The sequence below is a fragment of the Nanorana parkeri genome, unplaced genomic scaffold, assembly GCF_000935625.1.
Source record: "Nanorana parkeri isolate BGI_ZX_2015 unplaced genomic scaffold, ASM93562v1 scaffold59, whole genome shotgun sequence".
NCBI lineage: Eukaryota > Metazoa > Chordata > Amphibia > Anura > Dicroglossidae > Nanorana > Nanorana parkeri.
In genome coordinates, this window is record NW_017306327.1 from 765,161 (window position 1) to 787,672 (window position 22,512).

General features: G+C 40.8%; 1 protein-coding gene across 1 annotated transcript in view; it reads right to left on the reverse strand.

Moving 5' to 3' along the window:
- Window positions 1-22,512, reverse strand: part of SHROOM3 (shroom family member 3) — a 135,111-nt gene that overhangs the window by 16,860 nt on the left and 95,739 nt on the right. Inside the window, exons 4-5 of the mRNA XM_018576175.1 lie at window positions 12,264-15,435; window positions 584-651 (exon numbers count right to left, since the gene is read on the reverse strand). Of these exons, the coding sequence (XP_018431677.1) occupies window positions 584-651; window positions 12,264-15,435 (3,240 nt within the window). The remainder of the gene's footprint in view (window positions 1-583; window positions 652-12,263; window positions 15,436-22,512) is intronic.

Consider the following 22,512-nt stretch of genomic DNA (forward strand, 5'->3'; position numbering starts at 1 on the left):
TCTACAATCCATATACCTATTGCACTCCTTATCCATAATAAGAATGGTTGGGTGAATTGGCAGTCAGCAGATGGCTAATATCCAGTAATACAAAAAAGTATGGACACTGGTACTCCAAAGGTAGAAGTACGTCTATTTATTGACGCACGTTCAAAACATGCTCATTGCGACGTTTTGGGGTCACGCAGGATCCCCTACATTGTTCTGCCTGATGAAGGGGATCATGCGTGACCCCGAAACAGCGCAATGAGCATGTTTTGCACGTGCATCAATAAATAGACGTACTTCTACCTTTGGAGTGCTGGTGTCCATACTCTTTTGGCTGGCATGTCTCGATCAGCTGATCAAAGGAATCAGTGGGAAAATATTGGAACAGTCAGAGCCGCTCTTTATGGGTTTTCCAACAGCGTCCGCTGCCCGCTCTCAGAATACAGAAGAAACAGCAGGTTTTCTCGATCAACGCTTGTAAGCACTGATGGAGAAATCTGTTCTATTTGGGTTGAGTGAAAAAAACAGGACAGTGTATGGCCAGATTTACACTTAGAATTACTATCTTATTATGATTTTTTTAAAATAAACTTACCGTAGTTCTTTATTGGTCGAACTATAAGAAGCATGCTTGATAAGAGATTCCCTTCTTACCAACAAATCCTGGAATAGACAAAAGAATGACAACCTTTAGTGATATTTAAAGCATGTGAAAAGCATAATCACTAAAATGTAAACTTTAACCTCTTAATGTCATTTCAAAAGTCAGTTTAATTTTTTTTTTAATCTATAGATTTTATTAAAATAATTTCTGGGGATCCTGTCATGAGGGGGTCTTGTTCAGCCCCTTTCAGTTATAGGGTGACAACGCTCTGTCTCTGTCTGCCAAATGTGCTCCTGCATTGTCGCCCTGTCACATAGGCTTCAAATAGAGATTACAAAAGGCACAGACACACTGTTGTCACCATCAGGAAACTAACACTGAAAAATGCCATGCAGCAATTTCTGGTGTACATGTATGTAGATAGAAAGTGCAAAGGGTCTGCCACGGATCAGCAGCGCTGAGATACAACAAAAGATGAAAAACGGCAAATGATTATGGTACACAGTTCTTTACCACACTAAATGTCATTTAATTAGAGTTTACAACTACTTTATTGATGGTATTATGTGTCTCAAGTGTGAAAAGTGTTATTTTTGTGCAAAGAAACAACAAAAGTCCTATTTTCTTATTCTAACTTGCATTCAAATGACAGATGGAAGCTGGTTTAGAATACTTTTTATACAGGAGGCCCAGTATTTCTGAGTAATAAAAACTGAACTCAGTTTACTGTACACAGCTACTGCTCAGAATCCTTTTTTTTAACCTGCAATCTGTTAAAGTGTATATATAGCCAATTTTATTTTTTGGGAAAAATTAAAACATCTGTCGCTTCATTTTTGCTATCTGTATTCCATTGCGGAAATTTACCTTTACTTCCTGTTCAGGAGATGCAACAGGAAGGGAGAGAAAATCTCTGAGTGAGAGGAATTATGCTGTTAGACAGATGTAATTGGAACAGGTGTCCCATTGAAAGATTTGCCATCAAATTTTGTGCTAGTGAGAACTGTAAAATTACTAGTCATGACCGTGGTGTGCCTTTGCCGGCCGGCACCCAGCTTTTTGGATACGACTGATGAGTTTGGGCATACGAATTTGAGCGGTATCCTTTTGAGAAACTTTTGTATTTTGGAATTACCTGTCTTAATACCAATGGTCAGCAGCAGGGCAGTCCCTTTAATTAAGCATCCTGAGGTGGTCGCATCAGGCGGCATCTCATTAGGGGGTGGTACGTGTGTGTGGGGGGTGGCCACAGCATCCCAGGTCTGTCTGGCTTCCCGCTCAGCTCAATGGCGTCATTGGTTGCCAGAGAGCTCGGCGGGACGCTCTGGCCGGTACCGTCCCACCGATCTCCAGGCAAACAGTGATGTCATAGAGCTAGGCGGGACCAGAGACAGCACCACTGAGAGCAGGATTCTAACATAGCCACCCATCCCACCACATCTGCCGCAAAGCACCCCCCCAGCAGTATCAGCAGCACCCGCCGCCCCACACCCCCCAGCACTAAATCTGCCGCAAAGCCCCCCCCCAGCAGTATCAGCAGCACCCGCCGCCCCACACCCCCCAGCACTATCAGCAGCAACCGCTGCCCCACTCACCCCCTCAGGCGGCATAAAGGGTAGGGACGGCCCTGGTCAGCAGGACAATTAAACAGTATGAACCTTTCCAATGGAAACAAAGACAGCAGTAAAAACTTTTATGGGGGTTCTAATCCTAATCTAAAACAAAAACAACAAAAAAACACTTTTGCTAATCATACATTTAGCAGCAGTTTTTTCTCCAGGTTAAATTTTTCTAGCAGTTCTAACCTTTTATTTTCTGTTTCCATTCAGTAGAGGGCTGTGTTTTATTCTCTTTGTAGGTGACACAGAGAGTATGGAATTACATTTTCAGTGTGTCCTAAAATAAAGCTGTACTGAAATGAAAAGGGTGCAGGTTACGGTCCTGTTGTTCCCCTTGTATGTTGGGAATTTCAGAGTTGTGTCTAATTTTGCTGCATTTTTTTTTTACCACGGTAAAAGTGTAAAGGTCATGCAGGCTGCATAACCAAGACTTTGGCAACCAACCACGACCAGACACAGGCTAAAGCTGTCATTGTGAGAGTGAATGAATTCAATCTGATCACTCATATTGTCACACTATACCAACTCATTTGAGAAACAATTAAACCTTTGTATATGTTCTGAATGAATACAAAGAAATTCATGCAGATATCACTACCTGCTCCAAACGTGTAAGCACTATTATCCAATAAGGATAGTTGAGTTGTAGAGATCCTTTTAAAGCGATACAATCAGATCACAGGAAACCATTAATGGAGGATACAGCAGTGTTTTTGTAACTCCGGTCTTCAAGTAACCGCAAGAGATCATGTTTTCAAGATTTCTTTTATCTTTTTTTTTGATGACTTGTCATTGGTGGTCAGTTATGGGTTCTTAATTCTTAAGTGCTGGTTCTTCAAATGTGTTGAGAAAATACAGAGTCTGCCATTAATATCCTTCCCTTCTAAATACACTAGTTCCCTGGCTATCATGCTGGTGGCTTCAGTACTTTCTAATTCACTGATTAAGAACTAGTATGCAGATTAGGATTCTGATTTCACCCTGACTTGTGTGATCTGCATGTATGTTTCAGGTATGTGTCTCAAAATAGAAGAGGGAGATGGCTAGGCAACACGCATTTTCAGACTGATTACGGTAATAGCAGCCTGCTTCTTCTCAGGACAAGTTTCCTTCAAGTGCTGGATCAATCAGTTTACTTTGCTCAAATCAGATAGGTACAAAATAAATTCATATTGGTTACTAGCACTATAAATTTACAATATATAAATATCTTAAAACAGGGGTCTCAAAGTACCGGCCCGTGGTACTTTGGAATCATTCTCCGTGGATGCACGGATCGATGCATCCAGGGATAATGATTGATTCCTAACTACATATTATCATATCACACACCTTACATGCGGAGTGCAGGCGTCTACATGCAGCGCTTGTCACCTGATTATTAACTTGAATCGGTGGCAGCTGCTGCTTGTAAACGCCAGATTAGGGATTCCTGCTGCAGGAAAACGCAAGTTCCTGACGCAGGAATCCCTAATCACACCTAAACATACAGGTGTAAATGGGGCCTTATTGTGTGTATATTAGTGTTTTTAGTTCTGGTTGTGGGGGGTTGTTCATATTTCTATGTGTATAACTAAATGTGCCGAGCTACAACAATGATCAGATATAAAGAGTATAAACAGTGACTCAAACAAATGTCAGTGAAAAAAAATCAATCAGGTGTAAAGTCTTTAAATCTTCATAAATCTTATTGATAGACCCAAGCAAGAGGTAAAATCAGGCAATTCCCTTCTTAACCAGGGGAGGGGGCCCTCAGCTCCAATGGCTCACAGATGTCCTCCAATGGTGTAATCAGACCAGCAAACAGATCTGTGTAAAGGTGCCCATACACTGCACAATTCTTGTATGAGAATCGCGGGAAATCACACGATCGTACGAGAATCGAGCAGTGTGAATGAAGACGTCGACCGTTTCTACTGTACGGTCGCACGTCTTTTGTCTAAGGCTGGTTTGTCGGCTGGTTTAAATGGTGCTCGTGAGACAAATGCGGAACGGGCCAGTGTGCGCATGAGCACACTGCCCGCTCAGCATTGCAGTCATCGGAAGCCCGCCCCTCAGGGGGGCGGGCTTGCGATGATCGCAAGTACGATCTGCCTGTCCAAGATGGGCAGATCGTACGTTTTTTAAATTACTTTACAACCATCGTAAGACTAAGGTCTTGCGATGGTTGTAAAGTGTATGGCCACCTTAACACTTCTTAAATAGGAAAGCAATAACCTCCAATCTTAGGCCTCCTCAGTATAACGTGTCAATGCCAGGATCGTGTTGACCAAAAAAAGAAAGCAAACACCATAGCACGTACCATCCAAACAAAGTATGATTTCTTAAAAGAAAATTACTCACATAAAAGGCTCCTCATCCCTGATGAAGTCACGCTGAACGTAATGCGCAGAGGGCGGAGCGTTTGACGTAAATGTGTGTGGGGGGGACACACGGACTGGGGATGTTTATATATATATATATATATATATATATAAAGCCTGCAAAGCCCACCACAGACACTGCACAGCCCCAAACCAAAATACACCACTGGGCGGGGCAGTGCCATTCATGTCACTGGCACTGGAGACACACCCACTGCCCGCAATGCATGGGCTGGTGGAAGCAAGCCCTAAATCAGGTATGCTAGTTTACAAGTGTCTGCTACTTTAGAACAAATAGATTTGTATTAAATATTTATAATGTATTCATATCAACAGATATTAAATATATTATTATTATTCAGGATTTATATAGCACCAACAATTTGCGCAGCGCTTTACAATGTAAAGGAAGACATCACAGTTACAAAACAATTGGAAACAAGGTGATTAGGAGATCCTATATTACCTTATTGTATGGTTAAAATTATTAGTGAAACTGCTGTGGGTTACATGGAAGTAGAATATGTATATCAGTGAAGTGATTTGACTTTCTCCAGACATGTCATCTTATCTAGGGAGTTATAGTTACTGTGTATGTATCAGTGCAGTCCATGCCTCCCTCTTGCCTAGCAGTTTCATCCTGTCATGCAGAAAGTATGCACCATATTAGGGGATTCCCAGCGTCTCTCAAGAACCCCAGCATTTTTGTGACATCAACGTTTACATAATTGTTTACGGCACTATTAAACATAAATGTGTTTTATTGCTATACAGTATGTATACCTATTTAAGAGATCTCCTTTCTTATTTTTATTGCGATATGTGTCCCCATTTAATATACTGTATCTCCTGTCTTATTTTTATTGTGATACATGTCCTCATTCAATATATCTCCTGTCTTATTTTTATTGCTATACGTGTCCCCATTTAAGAGATTGGCTGTCTTGCTGGCTACAGTCACTGGGACAAGAACTGAAGAAAAAATGATTCAACCCTTTCACTGCCTGCCCCGTGCTCCTTTTTTACCCTTAGCTGGACGGATGATTTTTTGAATTTTTTTTAACCTTATTTACAATTTTCAACTGCAGCTTTCAGAGTTTGTAAAAGATCCCCCAAAGTACTATAAGTTTTCTGAAAGCACAGGACTGGTAGGATGAAAAGACGGTGCTACTTATTTTGTAGGTCCCTTGACAGTTGCGCAAATGTGAACCTTTTTTGCAAAATGGTAAAAAAAATTAAGGTAAGCAAAACTGTAAGCAACTTATGCTAAAACTCTCGAGTCTAGCCTTACACTAATGTGCTCTAGTAATGTCTGACCTGCAGTGTTGTTTGTGCACTACATTGGTGTGTTGTGATAAAATGATGCACTCATACATTTAATCGCAACACAGCGTATTACAATGCACGACAATGCGACACAATGCTTTGCCATGCACTGCCACACAGTTGAATTAATGTTATTTTAAAATGTATATGAAAAAGAAAAAATCAAGCGCTGCAATGTGTTCTAACAACGCACCACAGTGAATGTGCATAATGTACACCACAATATGGTGCACAATGTTGCATGTGTATGTTATGTGTGTGTGTGGGGGGGGGGGGGAAAAAGGGGGGGGCTTTATTTCTTTTAACATTTTTTTATAATTATGTATTTATTTACATAACTGCCAGGGGGCTTTGGATAAATATTTAAACAGACCTCTGATATTTTTCTTTTCTCTCAGCACTCAATGAACAGGAAGCGATCAGTACAGAGGCTTCCTGTTCATTTACAAAATGAGGAAGCATAGTAAATTTTACTATGTACCCAGTCATGAATGAACAGGAAGTGATGTGTAGCGCTTCCTGTTCATACATAACTGGGGACATAGTAAACACTATCTCCTCAGTTATGAATAAACACTGGAGTTATCAGTACTGATCACTCAGGTGTTGGTTCAATGAAAGGGATGGATTGGCAAATATTTCACATATTTGTGAGCTGGCCAACTGGGAATGTTTTCGTTCTGCAGTATGCCTTACTTTGGTTATCATAGGCAGAAGTAGTAATACACATTAGTTTATGTATATGTATGTTTTTGGTTCTGTTTGTCATATTGCAGTCTGCACAACAGTATAATTTGCACTCTATCCCTATCAAAGAGACACACCCCATCTTCCTGTACTGAGATGTGGCATGTATTCTTGAAAGATCTTTTAATTAGAGCTATTTAGCAGAAGTCAAACTTCCTTTTGGCATTTTGTCATGTTTGTTGGCTCAGTGAAAATATCTTAATCTCTTCCAGCATAATTGGTAGCAACTTGATTTGTAGACAGATAAGTTCCTGGCAATTCCTTAATGTTTGCTCATCTATAAAGGATTGGCTTTGCAGTAAAGATATGTACAGTATCCACTAATTATAGCCTTGACCTTGATGAGATTTTAAACTAATGACTCCAGTATGATGTTCTTATTTAATATTATAGTTTGGTTACTGAAATAATTTTCATCCAAACTTTGCTATGTTCACTTTAAAATACCCAGTCAGACAGGTTTCTAATTTTGCGATTAACGCACTGTACCATGCAATCTCCCCTACTACGCAGTCTGGTGTGGGAGGTGCGTTGCATTGTCATTCATTTGAATGGCACCCCAAATGCACCTCCCGCCCTTAGTTCAATTGCCCTCACCGGAACGCTTGGTTCCGCAATGCCGTGCGTTCCATTGCAGTATGACCTGGGTTGCAACTTAATGACCAAGGACAAATGTGGGTCCAGAGGTTACACATGTTGAGAACCACTGCTTTAGACCTTTGACAGTCATGTGACTGCAACTTCAACAGAAATGTAAAGGCATTTTGAGGGCATAGAGAAGTTCAAACTTGCAGAATGACCATATTATAATCTGGAGTTCTGACTTAAATAAAAGAATGCATCCCCAACATCTTTTTACATGTGAGTGTTCCTTGCTCATCCTTGCAAATGTGCGTTCAAATGTAAATGATGAAGATGCTATCCTTGCTGTAACTCCAAATTCAGAAAACCCTATGAAAATGACACTGTCAACTTAAAACGAAACTTGAAACCACGGAAACACTTTGGACCATTGCAATCCCCCTTAATTTAAAAAAGATTACCTTTTTGTTTATTTACCATTTTTTCCATACTTTACCTCACTTCCTGCCTCATCGACACATACCCTGAAGCCTCTTTGCATATCCATGTCACATATGCCGGAAGGCATCAGCTGCTACACAGTGGCTCTAGGAAAAGGAAACTGGCAGCTATAGTAGGGCGGACCTGGCAGTCGGGGACTAGCTGCAAGAACCAAGAAGGGACAGCCGGCTCCCAATGATGAAAGTAAAGAAGATGGAGTCACGGTGAGCAGTAGTGGAGTGGCAGATTACAGCAGGACAAAGTTGGATTTGCTGGGCATGTGGGAGGGTTATAAACCCTGTCAGCTTTTCTGCTCTCTGTGTTTCATTGGGGTTATTTCCCTTAACTCTCTGTCCAATAGCCACAACAGGAAGTGAAAGAGAAATCACTCCAAAGTGAGGAAAATCAGGAGGGTCATCACAACTAGTGTGCCCATTGTACAATTTCTCATATATTCCCGTTCTGGTGATTTTCTCCTTAAGTGTTAAGTGGTCACCAGGACAAATAGGGACGGTGAATCTCCATAATGGAAACACAGATAGCAATACAAACCTGACAGGGGTTCTCATAACTTTATACTCTGTTCATAACTATGAAAAAAAAACCTCTGGCTTCAGCAAAGTGAATTTCCAATAGCTTAGCGATAAATAAGGAGAAGCTGAAATCCTGTTTTTTGAAACTTCCCTTGCATATGAATGGGTATTGAAAGCGAATATAGCTTTTCCCTATCCACTAAGGTGAAGTTAACAGTCCGACAATGTTATCAGAAAACAGACAGAAATCTGAATTGCTGGAACTCTTGATGGATCCTGTAGAGCTCCCAAAGGACACCAAAAGAAAGGAAAATCCTGCAAGACTATATTCACAAACTTGCTTGCTTTATATACTGTATACTGTATGTAACAGGGTAAACAGTGGTTATGGTGTAACTTTTGTTGTTTAATTTGTATACATTCTAGTGATGTATATTGTATATAAAATGAATTAACTGATTATATAAGGATGCTTATATTTTTTTTGTAAAGTTGTAACATAAAATATTATGTGATGGGTAGGAAAACAAAAAGATCATTAGAGGGCAGTGAAATGTTGCTTAGATTTCATATGACTACAGTATGCTTGGGAACAGAAATTTCAGCTTTTGCTCTGACCTAGTTAAAAGACATTTTTGTCTATTACCCGTGAGTATACGCAATTAAGCGAGCGCAGAGATTCTAATCCCACATGTTCAGCTGCATTCCCACATACTTCCTAAGCTCAAGCTCAAATTGAGTGCGTAATCGACAATGTTTCAGATGTTTGTGCTGAGCTAAACACACAGAAGGCTGCCAATATATCTATTTAGAAAAATGTGCTATCATGTGAATGAACCCATGTTGTTTCCTAAGATCTTGTCATATGAACAAAAAGTTTTTTAAATGGTTAGGTGACCATTTTTAGTATGAATAGTAAATTGTAAATGTATTTTATTAGAATTAAAGTTTAGTGTTTAAGTAAAGTCTACAGTCTTCTGTCTGTCTCATTTTTATCATGTGCCCAGTTCAGTTCCAGTAGTAGAACAAAGTTTTATGTCTGGGCAGCATGCTGCAGAGAGGACCAATACGCAAAGCTTAGGCTCCTTGCTGATTGCAGGGTCATTGTCCTGACTCAAAGAGGGGGTGGTGGGGGGAAACGCTGAGCCACTGCAGAGAGACCCCTGTTCACACACAGCCCTTCTCTTCAGCATGCTGCTCGAGTTTACAATGTTCTGCTACTACTGGAGCTGAACTAGATGCATAATAAATGTAAGACGTTCAGAACACAGTTTGTCTGCACACTTTACCTAACTATATACCAGGGGTAGGCAACCTCAGAACTCCAGCTGTTGTAAAGCTACCCCATGAGGCATTGCAAGGCTCTGTCAACCACAAGCATGACTTCCAGAGGCAGAGGCATTATGGGATTTGTGGTTTCACCACAATTGGAGTGTTGAGGTTGCACTAAAAAATTAAACTTCAATTGGGCTTTAAAAGAAACATATCTGAGAGAAATACGGGAACTGCTATTGCAGATCTCCTTCCGAAAAAGCAAGTCTCTGGCTTCAATAACCACTGATCCAGGTCAGTAACTCAAAAAGTATTGAAGACAGCCAGATGACTAGCATTCCCATGAAGGCATCCCAAATATTTCTCTCAGCACAGGTCTCCTTTAAAGAAGCACTCGGGGCAAAACTTGTATTAACCTTTTGCCCTGAAATCTTCTTTAAAGTGAGAAGTTTGTTTTACAATAAGGAAGAAAAGTAGAATTGTTGGATGTGATAAATTATTGTTTATTGTATGGGGACATAAAGCTAGGAATCCACTCGATCATTACGAAGATCTCTTTGGTAGGGTTATTGATTTGTCTCCAAAAAAAAGCCTGAGATTGTAAGCAAACACTGACCTGAATCTTACACATATTGACTGTAAAATGCTTTATAATATTGCAGCTGTCTTTAAATGTGGGCAACAAGTAAATCTACCAAGTACAGTATCTACACTTCTTTTGACTATTAACTGAAATATATATTATTTATCTAGCGACATCATCTACAGTATCAGTCAGCTGCAATAACACCTATGTATATAAAAATCATGGTGTCTGTTTCATGGTGTCTGATAAAAATCATGGTGTCTAAAAAAAAAACTTTTAAGCTCAGATTTTATTACTTTTCTTTCATCTGCATTTCTTTTGAAATGTCATGTTTAGTGCCTGTGGCAGGCAAATGAATGTCTAGAGGCAGGTTCGGCCAGAACATTAAATACATTTTGCACAGGTCTAGAGTACACATAGTGAAATGGACCATTTACTCAACCTATTACCAGTATACTGCATGACAATTATAGAGAATGTGCTCATCAGTACTGAAACCAGCTATGATAAGGAACAATGTGAAGATCATTTTGAAAGTATAGGTGCAGTTTAATCGCAACCTTACTTTGGAAAAAGCTGCAGAGCAAAGGCAAACAGTGGATTTAAAGCTGTGCATAAACAGGCAGAGGAGATCATGCAGCACAGCCCTGACAGCCTGACCTGGATTAGATGGAGTTTACAGAAAAGTGCATAGAAACATACCAATAGTATTGTAACACTTTAGCGGTACTAACATTGTGATGTGTATAACATCAGTCGCCTATGTTTTTAACTATAATGTGCTTCCTATATGCTTCCTGCATTACAAGGGCATCCATGTGAAAGAACCCTTTAGAGTCATTCAAAGCAGCACTAAAATTATACTGCATAAAAATTAAATATAATAATATTGATACTGAAATTTCATTAACTCCTTTCTCCTAACCCAAAAGGAGAAATTTTAGTCACTTAAATAGCATCCCGGTCAGGACACTAACTGCATGGAGTTTGCATCTTCTCCCTGTGTTATTCTAACCTTGCGTTAGTGACAAAAGAGGATTTTTCTTCCACAGGGAAAGTAATGAAGCCTACAGCTAACCCAAATATTGGTAACACTTTGGTTAACAAGTTAACTGATCTACCATAACTGAAGAAACATTTAGAAGTATGCATGACTATGTGAATTTAAATCAATGGAATATAAATGTGTGCAGAGAAACCTACGTACTGAAAAAGGGTATCACTAGTAAAAGAAACTTTTAAGTGATGAATGCTTCCCCTCCGAATGCCATCTATTCAGCTATCGAATCTCCAGAGAGACAACGGTGCTATTAGAAGGGGCTCACAGCTTGGGTCAAAGAGTCAGAGTACATGCTTTGCAACAGAACTTTATAATATACAAAATCACTGATGCCTTGAAGTCCTAAACAGAAAAAAAGTGATCCAATGCACCTGCCTTCTAATAAATTGGGAAGGAACAGAAAACATAGCAAAAGCTTCAGATTGAACTCTGAAAAAATGTGTGAAATAAATACACTTACATGGGCAAATTATGACACTATTTAGAGAAAATCATGTTTGTTTCCTATAAAATATCTCAGGGGCTAATACGTGAAAAGTGGGAGCCCAGGAGAATTCTGTTTGGCCAGAGCTACCAGTCAGGATCTTTGTTTTATTTTCAAACCGTGGACTCTAGAATTAACAGTTAGGAGCTGACAATTTGCTATGGGCAGCACGCTGTTTTACTATTGCACACCAAGCCACCCGTGTTGTGTATTTAATGTCAGTTATAAAATATCTATGCTGATGGTTTTCAAGTAACATAACATAGAAATGTTGCTTGCGTAGAGAAGGTGGAGTTGTTTGTAGCCCTTGAGAGGAAAATATTAACAGTGGATTGTTTACTACTGGGAAATAGTAATAGTAGTAACAGTCTCTCTATCTATAATTTCAAGGAGTGAGTAATTATGCACTTGCCCAGTAGTGAAATATTTTGCATGTGACAACTAATGCAATACTAATTCTATATAAAGTCCATATGTAATCTGGTTTCTGTAGTGTATACTAGTGGCAATGTTTTCATGGTGTAAAGAATTTGAGAAACAAAAAGTATACTAAAGAATAATGAGTGTGACATAGTTAATATGTGTGCAATGAAGATGACTTCTAATGTTATCCACATACCTGGCTTGCCTTTTCATTGGCTGGAGAAGACCTTGATCTCACATGAAGGGCAGTGGGTTGTTGAGAGTTGGCATACAAATCCCGATCAGACACTGTTCTATCAGGCTTTTGCTCCGAAGAAACCATTAAAAATTCTGATGGTTTTAATGCAGTGACTTCTCTCTGTTTATGTGAAGAAGAGCTTTTACCTTCTGGCCTAGGCTTAAAATCCAAGCCTAGACGTTGCTGGATAAACGAACTTGCACGACCCCTGTTTTCCTGGTGTTCACTTTTCTTCTCTAAGTTGGCTAAATCAAACAAGCCTGTGAGTCCAGGTGGAAGAGTGGAGGAAACACGTCCAGGTTTAGAAAGTGTATCCCTTGGATCCCAACTGTGAAATGGCATATTATGCTCCTGTAGTGAATTAATGCTAGATGTAGAGGAAACACTCTGGCTGTCCATCATACTCCCTGAGAAGTAGGTGCTCTGGGATCGCACTTTTAAGAGGCCAGTTTCCAGGGGTGAAGGCCTTCGGCCTGTCTTTCGTTCTATGTAGTCTGCAAGGGCATTCTGCTGCATCTGCTTTAGCTCTGGTTTAGAAAGGTTAACAGTTGAACAAGCTTTGCCATCTCTTTCAAACATTCTGCGCCTGTCCGCTACTGTTTGTTCCAAGAAGCTGATGTTTTGCCCTTTCTTTTGGCTGCTAATAGATGATGACTCAGTGTCAGATGCGCCCACCTCATTCATCTTCTCTGGCTCTGAATATGATCGCTTTTTCTGCTCAGCTGTCAAACGTCTTCTGGCTCCAATGCGAGTTACCTGGTTTGATAAAGCTGTCCCCTCTTGACTATGAAAATCTTGGCTCTTTGCAAATGTCTCCATGGGTGTGACACTGTGTCGTTCTTTTGGCGCATGAGGGGATACAGGAGCAGACTTACCATAGAGAATAGCTGAAGAAGGCCTTTTAACACTCCTTTCTGTTTTTTTCTGTGGTGGGCTGATTTCCAAATCTTTTCTTCTGTAAGATGTTGCTTCTAAGACTTTGGACTGTGCATCTTTGATACTGTTTCTGTAAGCCCTGCTAAAACCTAAAGTGTCTTGTGCAGTGTTCTGCCAATGGTCTTCTTTATTTGGCATTGTTTGAGAATTACCTGTTGTTGTATCACTACCCAGCAAGGTTTGCAAAACACATGGCTCGTTATTAATCTCCTGGGTCTTGTCTATTTGACTTTCAGCAGCTGCTTTCTGAATGTCCCCTAATCTTGAACTGTATACACTTCCAGCTCTTTTTAACTGGTGCACGCCAGAACCTTTGTCAGTAGTATGAGAACCTGAAAGTCTTCTGTATTCAACATTCTGCGCATGTTCCTGGGAATTAAACTTATTCCTTAAGTCTTCAATGCTATTTACAGATGCTCTGTTTCCTCCTTTTGTACATTGCCCTGAATTCTGACCATAGATGCTTCCACTTGGGGCGTGGGGCTTTTGATTCTCTTGCTCTCGTTGCTCAATCTGGCTGATCTTTTGAAAAACTGATGATCTCTGTTTGCCATCTTGCTTCACAGAACTTAGACTGTTGCTGCTTTGATTGCTTACTGAATTTTGACGTCTTCTGATAAATTCAGTAGTATTGTTGTGAGGTGACGAAGGATCATCAGGCTGTAGGTGATTGGTAACATATATAACTGAGCTGTCAGCATCTTCAGTGTGTTTTGTAAAACTTGGGCTTTCTAGTTTGTTTTTGTGGTTAGAGGCATGAACAGGGTGTCTGTTTTCATGTTTATCATTATGGTTTGTGTCAGCTTTGTACTGGATACCCGAGTTCTTATATTTATTTGTATCTGGAGTGGATACATCAGAACTGGTATTGCAGGAGCTTCCCCGATTTTGCAATGCAGGCCCAGTGTGACTTTTAATCCGTTCACTGGTGCTGAACACCTGCATATCCCAGTTATCTTGTTGCCCACTTCTCACCTGATTTGTTATTGCATCGGTTTTAGACTCTGGTTTTGGTAGGTGATCATTTGTATTGAAGGACGGATTTATGTTTGTAAGAGTTCTTTCGTCTTCACTGTTTAATGTTGAACCAACTGGAAAATCAGGGCCACCAGAGAAATGAAGCTTATAATGGGTGTATTGTGCAGGCCCACCTTCTCTTGTTTCTTCAGCTTTAGTGGATTGGTTTACTAAGCTTGGCACAGTAGGAATGCTTTGAATATTCTGGCTACCTTTTACATTTGTTTCCAACTGTGAGCAAGAGCCTGCTTTGGTCCCAGGATCAGCAAATGAAGTACTATGAGCTCCTTCTTTGGCTAATGCTGGATAAAGCCTTCCATTATTATTGTTGGGAGGTTGAGGAGCATGAGCAAAGTGTGGCTCTGGAGATGGCACTTGATAGATCCCTGTAGGAAGCATAGGTTGTCCAGGCTGTGGGAGATGTGAATAAACATGCTTAGGTTTCATTAAAGGGCTACATTCTGGACTTCTCTCTGGCACAGTATGCAGCTGTCCTTCGCCAAATGCTGCTTTTAGCTGTTGATTTGAATTGCAAGTAGCAATGGCAGAATGTGTTCCGGGTCCTTTGGAACTTGTCCGTAAATGCCTGTTCTGATCCAAACTCGACCAAGAACTTGGCCGCTCATGATGTCTTGCTACTGCATAACTGTCACTCCGTGTAGGTGGCATGGGAGGACTTTTTACAACTATATCACTCTCAGAGAGAATTCTGTTCTGTTCAAATCTCCCCACAGGGCCACTGTTCTTAAGGTGAAGGCTGGAAAGCCTACCTCGGCTTTTGACCATTGATGAGTTCACTTCATACTCTTCTGAAACACCACGTTGTGCATCATACACTGTCTTGATATATCTAATGTCCGCATGCTTAATACCCTCTTGTAAATTCCCCCGAGATAACATGCTTTCCATAGAGTAGGACTTCTCCTTGCAGAATGTGGTGGGGTGGTATTCTGGTATGCTGGAGTTCGTGGAGAAAGAGCTGTAAGCAGAGTCTCTTTTGCTATGCAAATGAGCAAGTTGATCTATGCAGTTAGTGGATTTTGCAGGTGAAAGATGACATGGATGGTATGTTGATGAAGTGTGGTCCAGGCTTTCCATGCTCCCCCGTGAGCTGTACTGGTCAGGGCTCCGTCTTAAGTACCCATGCTCGTAACTGGAGAGATCACTTGCAGAAGAACTAAAAGAAAAAAGAAACAGGGAAAGATCTTACTGCTTGCAAGAAACGTTCAGTCGAGCTTATAAATAAACTTGCAGATGAAATGTTTAGGTTATGGGAGGAACGGAAGAGAAACCATATTTGGGGCCTATCTCTGTTCTTTGCCAGCTGTCATTCCAGCATATTATAAGTAATTGCTTGTGGCTGTGTTCATTCTATTAATCCCACAGCAGTGTAGAAACGACATAGATAACATAAGAGATTGTCAGAACCTTTTCAGATTTAATAAACAACCGGTTTATTGACACTATGCAAACTGATCACAGATATACACACTAAAAAACTAGAACAGGAGAATGTGAACACAAAAAAAAACGTAAAGACTACAGTGTATGCGTGTGTGTGTTTTATTTCTTTTCTTTTTATGGAGTTGAAAGTTTTCCCTGGCAGGCTTCCTGGAAACTAGCAGCATTAGAGACACTTTGTTTGCTACAAGAAATCTAAACAGACAAGACAGAGAATTGTACAAGGGAAAAAACTCTTAGGATTCTAAAGATGAATGTTAAAATGCCACGTGTGGTTCAAACGTGTTATGACATCCTCCAAACAACTTGGTGTGCTAACACATCTAACATTTTACTAGTTTCTCTATTATTGGGTATTGTTGCTTAAACATGAATCATGAAATATCATTCTTTTACAACTTCCTTTTTTGTCATAGTTCAAAATACATGAATCAGCTGCCCAAAATATGATTGTAGTTTTTCATGTTTGTTGGACAATATTTTCTTTCTATTCAATTAATCAACTGCATGAAATGTTTGCTACTAATACTCCTTGATGCCCATTTTGTTTGGGAAACAAATCATGTAAGTAGTGCATATATACAATGTTAACCTTCCACAATTTATAACTTCAACATTTTTTTCTCACCCATATATGGGAAAGTATCAGGTTCTCGATACCAAATAGGGCATGAGGTACATGTCCCTACCTTTCTCTGTCTCCCTTACCACTTTTATTCACTACTGGCCTGCCCAAGAGTCTAGACAGCAAACCCCAAAACATATTTTTATTTTTGCACACATTTCCCCAATGACTTTGGCTCCACATATCAGTGATTTGGCATAACAAATGCCCACTCAGACACAAAGCATTGTGAGGGCACAAGAGGGGTGTCACATGTTACCCCTAGCTGCCCTGTGCTTTGATCCGCCACAGGCCTGTCATACTGTACTCTGAACAAAACCAAAACTTCTATAGGGGCTGTGCACACTACCCTTGTCAGCTCTAGATGTCAGCATCTGGGTCAGTAGTAGAACACAGCAACAAGAAAAGCAGCAGATTGTAAAATGTATGCCCCATGCATTAATGTGAACCTGTTACTTTACAAGGAAATGACTGGGCTAGAGGGCATTTACCCCTCGGTCCAGTACAAAAAATATATGTTGGTCTGGTGGCTCTGAGTGGAGTTCCTCCCCGTTCAGGCCTCAATCAGGGCAGGCTCCGCAGTCAGTGACAGCTCCTGGGCATTACATGGCTACCTGCTCACTGGTCAGACCTGTGATCACAGCACGTGGCAAAGGAAAGTCCAGCATCAACTTCCTTTGCTTCTTTGAGATGCAATGCAATCAAATACAGAGATTTGTAAAAAAAGACAATGCTTTACAAATGCAAAGCTGTGACATGTGTTTGCATTTGTTTAGGAAGCTAGCTGTTTATTTATGATGATGACATGGTATTTTATTTAGTATATTATTTAGCTGAGTCCAAATCATTTTCACAGAGATGCAGTCATTCAGTTCGGCTCATAAAATACTTCCTACCTTACCATCCATTTCTTACAATCCAATACATACATATGTGAATAGTTATGATACAATATAAACCATGTTCTTTCAGACAATACCCACCTTTTACCATAGCTACCTATCACTGTGGTATAAGGTAGTACACTCTCTTTAAAGGAGAACCATGGGGTTAAGGCTTTTCCCCATAGTTCTCCTTAGGGTAACGGGAGGACACAAACTCCTCCCGTCACCCTAGGCTCAGTATACGTACACTGAGACGCTGCAGTATACCGCAAGCTGCTGACAGGATCGAGAGGTGAGCAAAAGCCGGTATGTGTTCGCTCACCTCCCAATCTACTGAGCCGACCTGTGACAGTCTCATTGTCACAGGTCGGCTAGAACTATGAGGTGAGTGAAAAGCACACACCTCATAGTTCTCCTTTAACCTACAGAAAACTATTAGTACCATGAAAGGGCCAGCTTGATGTGTTTGCCTCCGAGGCTAAAAGTTCTTAGTCCACCCCTGTGCATAGCCCAGTATGGGGAAATTTAGGGTTCACTTTAAAATAGTAGACACTTTAGTATTTCCACATTTACATTTCAAGAGGGACTACTCTTGACTGGTAGAAAGAATGCTGTTCTTTAATCTAATGTATGAATTTATTACTAAAAGCGTACAGTAAATCAGCCACTACTGCTTTTCCATTACTCAGGGTTGGCAAATGCCCAGCAACCTGCTGGACTGCAGGGGAAATAATTAATGAGCTAATTTGTTAAGAGGATATATGACTGTGATGCTACCATTATTAACTGAGCTGAAATCTGGATGTGCAAAGAGTAGAACTATTAAAATATTTTCATATCAGTAATAATGACTTGTTTTCAGATTTGTTTTTAAAGCTATGTGAGATATGAGTAATTTGTCCAACGCTAACTCATTTCACACAAAAAAAATGTTTTCTTTTCAGCTGTCTGGAATTTTTCAAATCCTTCTCAGGAATAGATAACCAAATGCATTTAAATCACTGGGTCTGGTTGGAAATTATACATATATAGGCTTTTGGTATAATAAGGGTAACATTGTAAACAATCTTACTGGGGTTTTTCTTAACATTGACTTGAAATGGCAGTTTGAATAGTTACATAGTTACATAGTATTTGAGGTTGAAGAAAGACACAGGTCCATCAAGTCCAACCTATAGCGTGTATGAATGTGAATGTACATGTGTATGAGTGTGGAAGAGTCCAATAGTAAGTTGGTTTAGTTGAGTTTGAATATTTGATTAGTTACTAGGAACAACACTTTATATTAGCTTTCTAAATCTTACAATTAGGACCCATTCACAGCTTCTATGATGTGGTAACGCATGGGCCACAACACGCTTTATTGTATGTTTTGGCACACTGCATTAGCACTGCCAGTTCTTTTTTCAATGGTCCCCATTTTTTATTGCATTGCACAGCAGATGTGTTCTATAGATGTTTTGGGGTGTCATTTAAAAGAATTGGCACTGCAACACATTGCACTATGTTTAGTGTTTTACCATGTGTTGATGAAAAGCACTTGTTTTGCAGCCCTTTACCACAATATGATGGTGTGAACAGTCCCTTAAAATGGAACTGAAATCACAAGAAAAAAAATATTGGTCGATTGAGTTTTTTGTTGTTGTAGAAATCCATTACCTTTCATCTAGTTTTTTTTTGTGCATGTGGGTGCGTATGCTGCCTGCAGTGCATACACAGTAAAATATACACAAATGGTACACTCTCGGCATCTGTAAGTGCTGGGATAATGGAACTCTAGCACACATGCCTGGGAGTTGCATCATCACTGGCTTTTTACAGACTCTAGTCTGGAAACATAGACCTAGAGACACATACAAGGACATATGTTACTTGTTTGTTCTTTTTTTTCATCTAAACATTGCAGTAGAGCCCAAGTCCTCGAGTGCTTGCTGCATTATCAGGGGAAGCAGCAACATGGGAAGGCAGAGAAGGCGTGCTACATATGCCCTGTGTACTGATTTTTATTTGGGTGTACATAGCATGCCTGAGGTCTACAACTTAAAGAAGCATTGTAGGTAAAACTAATATTTTAGTAATTAGCATTTTACCAACAAATTTTTAATCTAAGACAAATAGAAAGAAACGTCTCCCACAAGTTAAAGGAGAACTATGAGGTGAGTGATTTCCACTCACCTCATAGTTCTAGCCGACCTGTGACAATGAGACTGTCACAGGTCGGCTCAGTAGATCGGGAGGTGAGCAAACACATACCAGGTTCGCTCACCTCTCGATCCTGTCACGGCTCTCTGCCGTGACAGGGGGAGAGGCTGGATTCCCCTCTCCCCGCTCCGATCTGCCAGCGCTGTCTGGCGGAACGGATGGGGGAGGGGGCGGGTACAGCTGGCTCTGCCTCTAGATAGGCAGAGCCAGCTGTCACTCACGCAGCTGGGAGGATCTCGACATCGATGTCGGGATCCGCTCCGGCTGTGGCGTCTCATTATACCGCGAGCTGTAGCTCGCGGTATACTGAGCTTAGGGTAACGGGAGGACGCTAGTTTGTGTCCTCCCGTTACCCTAAGGAGAACTATGGGGAAAAGCTCTGACCCCATAGTTCTCCTTTAAATATTTTTGCAATTTGGAAGAAAGGAAGGGTGGCACATACAAAAATTTGGACTTCTTGTTGGTTCTTAATTACACCCCCCCCTTTTGACGCTTTCAAACCTTTATTGTAGACAACCAACAGCCTTTCTATTGCTTTATGCCATATTTTCACTACTCTGCTGTTTAAAAACATTATTTTTCCATTTGGCATGGAATACATTTCTGTCAGGTACCCACAAATTGTCAGTAAATAATAGTTAAAGTCAATCTGTACCGAATTTTATGAAAGAAAACTCACATTATTATTCTTATTATACAGGATTTATATAGCGACAACCAGGGGCATAACTAGAAATCACAGGGCCCCATAGCAAAATCTTGCATGGGGCCCTGTGATTTCTAGATAAGTCCACCTGATAACCCAAACAGCCCACCTGAGGGTGACCCTCTCTATGGTGGGCGGTCAAGCCCTCTTACCTGTCTGGCTGATCCTCTGTCCGCCTCCTTCTCCACGATCGCTTGCGGGCCCCGCCTCCTCCATCACTGGGCCCCAGCTCCTTGATCGCCGGGCCTGCCTCTCCATCGCTAAGACCTGCCTCCTCCATCGCTGCCGACGATGGGCCCAGCCACCTCCCCCGAAGCTGCTGGTTGTCATGGACTGTTGTGAGGAGATACGTGCCGCTGCACATGTGAATGGCTGTGTGTTTCTCCTCACAGTCGCCAGTGACATCCAGCAGCCTGAAATGCCATAGCGGCCCGCACAGCATCAGGGGGATGTCCTGGCCAGGCCCCCCTGTGCCCCATAGCGGCCGCCTGGATCGCTATGGTGATTGTTACGCCACTGGTGCCAACAAGTTTGCATTGCACTTTACAATACAAGTAAGACATTACAATCACAATACAATTCAAGAAAGATGGTAAGGAGGGCCCTGCCCGTGAGGGCTTACAATCTAAAAAGGAGGAGCAAGTGATACATGAGGAGGTGGCTGTGTGGGGAAGAATTGTATGTCATAAATAGTTAAATGCCTGCAAGTTATATTCTAAATTTTTCTGGTGCCCCTGAAACCCTGGGCATTCTATTATACAAATACTGACTTCAGCCCTGAAGTTACTGTTTTGGCCTGCCGACACACATCTTCCACACTTCACTTTTGAGGTACAGCCTCACTGGCTTATAATTAGCTTATAAATCCTAAAATGCACAAGGGGGAGGGACAAAGCACCAACTTTCGAGCTTAAATTAGTATTTGCATGAAAGAGCATCCTGGATTTTGATAACATACCTGGATTTTGGCATAAAAATGTTTGTTTCCTGGAGAGGTTAGTTGACCAAAGTAGCCAAAATTGTTGCATACAACGTCCTTTCTAAGGAAGCCTGCCTCCAGAAATTAAGTTAACTGAACAGAGCATGCTCAAACCAGTGATATCCCACCTTTTCTAAGTACCATGGCCCCAGAACACACACTTCACTTCCCAGTATCCATCCCAACAGAGAGATAGCCCCAATACAAACTGCTCACTAGCTCGTTTCATACCAAAAATGAATGTGTATACACTCCTCAGTCTCTAGAAGATTTGTATTTAGCAAAAGAAAAAGTGGCCAGATTATTATGACCACCTGACATAATAATGTCAGTGCAGTGTCAGATTCCTCGCATCACCTTTCAACATCTCGTGGAGTCACGAGGCGGTCCAACCAAGTCATCTCGTGGAGTCATCTCGTGGCCCAACAAAGTACTGATGGGGTGGTCATAATAATCTGGCCAACAGTGGCGGAGACCCAGGGCCCAGTCACAGCTGCAAACGCTGCAACCCTGGTAGTTCTCATGAAAATGCCAAGTATCAGCACTGGTATCTGAACTAGCACTCACAAAGTCTTTGCTCATTATCCTAAAGGCCTTGTTTAAAATGTTTGTGTCAGTCACTTTTTTCCTCATTCCTATATTTGCTAAAAGGCTTGTCGCATATATTTATTAAGAAGACACATCCACTTCTTATACCTGTAAAAATGAAGTGGTTGCCTTTCAGTTCACTGATCAGTTATACTAAGAACTTTCATCACAAATTGCCCATTTCCTCAACACACTTACTCTTGCTCCTGCAAGCCAAACATCATCTGTCCTTTTCCAGGCAAGGCACAGCATTTGGATTAGAGAATTCAGTTCTATAAGATACTTGGAAGAACATGGCAGAAAAAGAAAAACCCTCTTGTATCTGTGGAAATATTATCTTAGTATGGCTTATGAAGTCCTTAATTTCGCTGTGTGTCTTGAGGTCCTCAATGCATGCAAACCAAGGAAATCTTAGCCCCTCTGTTCAATCGCTGGTGCTGGCTACAACTAAAATCCAAGACAGGTTTTTCTCTGCCTTCAGTATAGAATGTGCTGTGAATTCATGAGCAGTAACAGCATTTGGAAATCCCAAGCTGAACTCCTCACCCTTGGAGGATTGAAAATGATGTAACATGTCTGGCATGGCTCTTTCATTGCATGTCTTCTGAGTAGCATTTGCTCACTCACTCGTACACTGACATTTCTGCATATCTATTGTTCTACTCTTATGTTACAACGCTTTCATTTTCAAGCAATATTCCTAGACAGTACAGCATTAAGCTGTAAACACAATGAACTTCATATACAAAAGGCATGCAAATAAGCTGTTAATATGTAGACACATTTTATTTGCACACCATTCTGTCATT